The sequence below is a fragment of the Nansenia antarctica genome, assembly GCF_963989245.1.
Source record: "Nansenia antarctica genome assembly, chromosome: 7".
Lineage (NCBI taxonomy): Eukaryota > Metazoa > Chordata > Actinopteri > Argentiniformes > Microstomatidae > Nansenia > Nansenia antarctica.
Window position 1 is genome coordinate 34,118,918 of NC_137677.1, and position 7,428 is coordinate 34,126,345.

Consider the following 7,428-nt stretch of genomic DNA (forward strand, 5'->3'; position numbering starts at 1 on the left):
TTTTCAGAGACAGTTTTAACTGCAAACAGACATCGTTTAGATAATTTTTTAACATTTCAATATCTTTCAGTTGTTTATAAATGCTCCCCTAGAATCCTCTTCATCATTCTATACAGACCACCATGGACCTAACATGGACAGACGGTATTATGGTTAACCAATGTTTGACTGTGGGGAGGCTGTGGCGCAGGAGGTAGAGCTGCCGTCTAATGATTGCAAGGTCGGCAGATCGGCGGTTCGAGCTCCGGCTGGCGACATGTTGAAGTGTCCTTGGGCAAGACACTGAAGCTCAATTTGCTCCGAGTGAGTGGGCCGGCGTCTTGCATGGTAGCTTGCCGCCATTGGTGTGTGAATGTCTGTGTGAATGTCTGTGTGAATGGGTGAATGAGAGGCCGTTGTAAAGCGCTTTGGATAAAGGCGCTATATAAGTGCAGTCCATTTACCATTTACCAATGAATAGCCTCCCTAAGCCTTTCAACTGGGCTGGAAATGCCACGTTGAGTGACCCACAGTTAATACAACGGAAACACAGAAAGAGGAACTCCGCATAGAGATAGTAGTGAGGTGGATGCAATACACATTATCTGTTAGGATAATGCATATACAGTCATGACCAAAACTATTGGCACCCCTGCACTTCTGTCAGGTAATGCCCCCACTTCTCCCTGAGAATGCTTTCTATTACAAATACTTTAATATTCCCATGTTTATTTATTTTGTTTGCATTAGAACGACACAATTTTTTTTAGAAAAAAAGCCAAATCTGACATCATTCCACACAGAACTCCAAAAATGGAGTAGACAAAATGATTGGCACCCTCAACTTAGACAGACAGACCGATAGAAGGATAGAAGGATAGACAGATAGACAGATAGATAGATAGATAGATAGATAGATAGATAGATAGATAGATAGATAGATAGATAGACAGACAGACAGACAGACAGATAGACAGAAAACATTTCAAAGGTCACTGTTCACCTGTCACAAGGCTTGATATCAAAATTGGATGAATGGGTGACTGATGGAAAATGACTTGTGACACCTTGTTGCCCTCCGTTTAGACAACAGTCTATAACAGGAAGTAGGAGGCATCTGAAGAGAATAACCAATCAATACGTTTAGGCCCTGTGACAACCAATACGATAGTGGGAGGTTCGAGAACATCTGATGAAAATGCATTGAACACTATGTATGATTGTATGAAGATCAGTTCAACTCCTTTGTTATGACAATAAAGACCTGTATCTGATGTCATTCTGGTATTCCGCGAAGATTCTTATTTGCAACTACAATAGATAGATAGATAGATAGATAGATAGATAGATATATAGATAGATAGATCGATGCAGTAGATAGATAGATAGATTGATTGATACAATGGAAAGATGGATGGATGGATGGATAGATGGATAGATGGATGGATGGATGGATGGATGGATGGATGGATAGATAGATAGTTGAATGGGTGGGTGTGTGGGTGGGTAGGTAGATAGGTAGGTAGATAGGTGGATGGGTACACAAGGCTAGTCGCTGACTCAGAGCCTCTCTCTCTCTCCGAACAATGGCAGAGGCCCCTGGTCCCACAGGTATAAAATGGAGGGCTTCCCAACAGCTAACCACCACTAGCAACATGACTTCCAACATGAACATGGGAAAGATCACCTTCTACGAGGAGAGGAACTTCGGCGGCCGCTCCTACGACTGTATGAGCGACTGTTCCGACATGTCCTCCTACATGAGCCGCTGCCAGTCCTGCAGGGTGCACAACGGCTGCTGGATGGCCTATGAGCGCAACAACTACATGGGCAACCAGTGGTTCTTCAGGAAGGGCGAGTACTCCGACTACAACAACATGTTCAACTGGAACATGAGTTCCTGCCGTTACATCCCCATGGTAGGTCCACACAACCATCTATCTATCTATCTATCTATCCATCCTCCCACTAAAGCCATGTCTTCCTGATCCCATTGCAGCACAGGGGCAACTACAGGATGAAGATCTATGAGAGGGAGAGCTTCGGAGGTCAGATGCACGAGATGATGGACGACTGTGACAACATCATGGACCGCTACCAGATGAACAACTGCATGTCCTGCAACGTGATGGACGGCCACTGGCTCATGTACGAGCAGCCCAACTATATGGGCAGGCAGTGGTACATGAGGCCCGGCGAGTACAGGAACTTCAGTCAGATGTGCCATGGCCACAACAACATGAGGTTCATGTCCATGAGGCGCATCATGGATAACTGGTACTAGATGTTGCTTGATTGGCTCTTCGAGAGATCTAAAACACATTGAATAAAGTTTTTTAAGAAAATCTGAATTTTGAAGTTGTATGTTTTGTTTTTTTACAAAGTTTACGATGATAACACACACATACACACACGTGGGAATGCATGTACACACACACACACACACAGTTCTTTCTCTCTCTCACACTCACTCTCTCTCTCTATCCTTCCAGTTGGAGAATGACAGTAGACATGCTTCCCGCTCACCCCCCCATTGCTTTTTTTCTGCTTCTATTTTCTATTCTATTTGCTTCTATTTCATTTTATAATTTTTAAAAAAAATTCTGCTGTAATCGCTACACTAATGGTTCTCTACTCACGCAAGCTTTTGAAGAGGATTAAGATATAAATTCACACTTCCCAAAGCTGACGAGGCAGTTTACAGCTGCAAAATTCACTGGACAGGTGAATTATCCGTCTGCAAAATTACTGAAAAGCAGCCAACTGAAGTCTTCGTTAGCATCATTAGCAACAAACAGGCCTGAGCCTTGGGCTTGTATGACTAAACAACGCCGAGATAAGAGTCAGAGGCGCCGGTCAAAACGCACGGAACAAGACATGGAGCGGCGAGCTGGCATAACTCCAAAGGCCTAAGAAAAATTACATATCGACTGTCTTCCTAACATTACGGTCTCAGATATAATCCCTGTACTCTGCCACTCACAGCCGACACAGAGACCAAACACAAAACCACTCTAGCTAGCAGTTGTCAATGCTAGATCTTTAGCTAAGAAATCTCTATTAATCAAAGACTTGATTACCTCCTATGAACTTAATTTCTTATTTATTACTGAAACTTGGTTAGAAAAAGATAACAAGGCACCCCATCCCATTTTAGAACCTTCGATGTTGTTAGATCCCATAAGAAAGGAGGTGGAATCGTCTCCTTTTTCAGAGACAGTTTTAACTGCAAACAGACATCGTTTAGATAATTTTGTAACATTTCAATATCTTTCAGTTGTTTATAAATGCTCCCCTAGAATCCTCATCATTCTATACAGACCACCATGGACCTAACATGGACAGACGGTATTATGGTTAACCAATGTTTGACTGTGGGGAGGCTGTGGCGCAGGAGGTAGAGCTGCCGTCTAATGATTGCAAGGTCGGCAGATCGGCGGTTCGAGCTCCGGCTGGCGACATGTTGAAGTGTCCTTGGGCAAGACACTGAAGCTCAATTTGCTCCGAGTGAGTGGGCCGGCGTCTTGCATGGTAGCTTGCCGCCATTGGTGTGTGAATGTCTGTGTGAATGTCTGTGTGAATGGGTGAATGAGAGGCCGTTGTAAAGCGCTTTGGATAAAGGCGCTATATAAGTGCAGTCCATTTACCATTTACCAATGAATAGCCTCCCTAAGCCTTTCAACTGGGCTGGAAATGCCACGTTGAGTGACCCACAGTTAATACAACGGAAACACAGAAAGAGGAACTCCGCATAGAGATAGTAGTGAGGTGGATGCAATACACATTATCTGTTAGGATAATGCATATACAGTCATGACCAAAACTATTGGCACCCCTGCACTTCTGTCAGGTAATGCCCCCACTTCTCCCTGAGAATGCTTTCTATTACAAATACTTTAATATTCACATGTTTATTTATTTTGTTTGCATTAGAACGACACAATTTTTTTTAGAAAAAAAGCCAAATCTGACATCATTCCACACAGAACTCCAAAAATGGAGTAGACAAAATGATTGGCACCCTCAACTTAGACAGACAGACCGATAGAAGGATAGAAGGATAGACAGATAGACAGATAGACAGATAGACAGATAGACAGATAGACAGATAGATAGATAGATAGATAGATAGATAGATAGATAGATAGATAGATAGATAGATAGATAGACAGACAGACAGACAGATAGACAGATAGACAGATAGATAGATAGATAGAAAACATTTCAAAGGTCACTGTTCACCTGTCACAAGGCTTGATATCAAAATTGGATGAATGGGTGACTGATGGAAAATGACTTGTGACACCTTGTTGCCCTCCGTTTAGACAACAGTCTATAACAGGAAGTAGGAGGCATCTGAAGAGAATAACCAATCAATACGTTTAGGCCCTGTGACAACCAATACGATAGTGGGAGGTTCGAGAACATCTGATGAAAATGCATTGAACACTATGTATGATTGTATGAAGATCAGTTCAACTCCTTTGTTATGACAATAAAGACCTGTATCTGATGTCATTCTGGTATTCCGCGAAGATTCTTATTTGCAACTACAATAGATAGATAGATAGATAGATAGATAGATAGATAGATATATAGATAGATCGATCGATGCAGTAGATAGATAGATTGATTGATTGATTGATACAATGGAAAGATGGATGGATGGATAGATGGATAGATGGATGGTTGGATGGATGGATGGATGGATGGATGGATGGATAGATAGATAGATAGTTGAATGGGTGGGTGTGTGGGTGGGTAGGTAGATAGGTAGGTAGATAGGTGGATGGGTACACAAGGCTAGTCGCTGACTCAGAGCCTCTCTCTCTCTCCAAACAATGGCAGAGGCCCCTGGTCCCACAGGTATAAAATGGAGGGCTTCCCAACAGCTAACCACCACTGGCAACATGACTTCCAACATGAACATGGGAAAGATCACCTTCTACGAGGAGAGGAACTTCGGCGGCCGCTCCTACGACTGTATGAGCGACTGTTCCGACATGTCCTCCTACATGAGCCGCTGCCAGTCCTGCAGGGTGCACAACGGCTGCTGGATGGCCTATGAGCGCAACAACTACATGGGCAACCAGTGGTTCTTCAGGAAGGGCGAGTACTCCGACTACAACAACATGTTCAACTGGAACATGAGTTCCTGCCGTTACATCCCCATGGTAGGTCCACACAACCATCTATCTATCTATCTATCTATCTATCTATCTATCTATCTATCTATCCATCCTCCCACTAAAGCCATGTCTTCCTGATCCCATTGCAGCACAGAGGCAACTACAGGATGAAGATCTATGAGAGGGAGAGCTTCGGAGGTCAGATGCACGAGATGATGGACGACTGTGACAACATCATGGACCGCTACCAGATGAACAACTGCATGTCCTGCAACGTGATGGACGGCCACTGGCTCATGTACGAGCAGCCCAACTATATGGGCAGGCAGTGGTACATGAGGCCCGGCGAGTACAGGAACTTCAGTCAGATGTGCCATGGCCACAACAACATGAGGTTCATGTCCATGAGGCGCATCATGGATAACTGGTACTAGATGTTGCTTGATTGGCTCTTCGAGAGATCTAAAACACATTGAATAAAGTTTTTTAAGAAAATGTGAATTTTGAAGTTGTATGTTTTGTTTTTTTTACAACGTTTACGATGATAACACACACATACACACACGTGGGAATGCATGTACACACACACACACACACACACACACAGTTCTTTCTCTCTCTCACACTCACTCTCTCTCTCTATCCTTCCAGTTGGAGAATGACAGTAGACATGCTTCCCGCTCACCCCCCCATTGCTTTTTTTCTGCTTCTATTTTCTATTCTATTTGCTTCTATTTCATTTTATTATTTTTTTATTTTTTTATGCTGTAATCGCTACACTAATGGTTCTCTACTCACGCAAGCCTTTGAAGAGGATTAAGATATAAATTCACACTTCCCAAAGCTGACGAGGCAGTTTACAGCTGCAAACTTCACTGGACAGGTGAATTATCCGTCTGCAAAATTACTGAAAAGCAGCCAACTGAAGTCTTCGTTAGCATCATTAGCAACAAACAGGCCTGAGCCTTGGGCTTGTATGACTAAACAACGCCGAGATAAGAGTCAGAGGCGCCGGTCAAAACGCACGGAACAAGACATGGAGCGGCGAGCTGGCATAACTCCAAAGGCCTAAGAAAAATTACATATCGACTGTCTTCCTAACATTACGGTCTCAGATATAATCCCTGTACTCTGCCACTCACAGCCGACACAGAGACCAAACACAAAACCACTCTAGCTAGCAGTTGTCAATGCTAGATCTTTAGCTAAGAAATCTCTATTAATCAAAGACTTACCTCCTATGAACTTAATTTCTTATTTATTACTGAAACTTGGTTAGAAAAAGATAACAAGGCACCAATTCTTATTGGGTCAGCCCCCCCCCCCCCATTCCCATTTAGACTTTAAGGCTTTTTAAGACCAGCGCGGGAACCCTGACACACACACACACACACACACACGGTTCTGGGCAGCAGTGTATGTTCCTATGGGGAGTCGTGACAGGGCTGAACAAGACAATAGACCTATCGCTAAGCCACGGCCCCTTTGAAAACTCAGACAAACAACGCTCGCTCAAATTCTTCACTGACAGTGACTGACTGACCGACCGTGACTGAATGACATTCAATGACGGGAATTCAAATTTCTGATTTACAAGTAAGTACAGTAATAGACATGTTTTAAAAAGATATTTAGTCTAGAAGCTTTTCACCATCAGATATTAGCGAGTTGTTTGTCCGAGTTTTCTGCCTGTAGTGACTTTTGCTGTTTTCTGCCTGTAGTGACTTTTTACCCAGTAATACTGGGGCGCCTGGGTAAGGCACACGCCACGTAATCGCAGGGTCCCCGGTTCGATGCACATGCTGTGCTGTGCTGTACTGTACTGTGCGGTAGCGTGGAGAGTTGCAGTGTGCTGTGCTGTGCTGTAGCATTGAGAGTTGCAGTGTAAGGTCTAGGAGATGTGTGGGGGGGGGGGGGGGGACGCCGGGCTTTAAACAAGTTATCGATTGAGCCAATGGCTGACGCACCAGTCCAGGCCAGGCCAGGCCAGCCACTGCAGAGCGCCTCTGATGTAAACCAACACTAGCAGCTGCTTCTCTCCTGTGCATCGTGGCAGGAACCACTTGTATTTTCGATCCGTCGTTCACAACTATCCTAATTATGTTCTAGGGCCAGTGGGCCGCGACTGAGGTTGGAGCCGTTCTAGAAATCATAGTTTGATATCATTACAAAACCGATAGTCATTTCCTGGGTGAAGAGATGGAATAATGATCCTCTGAGGGAGGAGAACAGCCCTCGTCTGGGCTACGGCCCTTCCTCAAACCCCATACCTGGCTTCCTCCTCCCCTCCTCCCCTCCTCTGTCCTCCTCCGTCCCGGAA

The 7,428-nt window shown here is 44.2% G+C and overlaps 3 protein-coding genes across 3 annotated transcripts in view; 2 read left to right on the forward strand and 1 right to left on the reverse strand.

Moving 5' to 3' along the window:
• The window catches only part of ccnyl1 (cyclin Y-like 1), a 36,369-nt gene that overhangs the window by 20,533 nt on the left and 8,408 nt on the right, over window positions 1-7,428 (reverse strand). The window lies entirely within an intron of this gene.
• Window positions 1,635-2,263, forward strand: LOC308162087 (gamma-crystallin M2-like; the record flags this gene model as incomplete). Its single annotated transcript, XM_080536186.1, has 2 exons — window positions 1,635-1,898; window positions 1,979-2,263. 2 exons carry the CDS (start codon window positions 1,635-1,637, stop codon window positions 2,261-2,263), a joined length of 549 nt encoding a protein of 182 aa, XP_080392312.1.
• On the forward strand, window positions 4,890-5,542 carry LOC308162088 (gamma-crystallin M2-like; the record flags this gene model as incomplete). Its single annotated transcript, XM_080536187.1, has 2 exons — window positions 4,890-5,153; window positions 5,258-5,542. 2 exons carry the CDS (start codon window positions 4,890-4,892, stop codon window positions 5,540-5,542), a joined length of 549 nt encoding a protein of 182 aa, XP_080392313.1.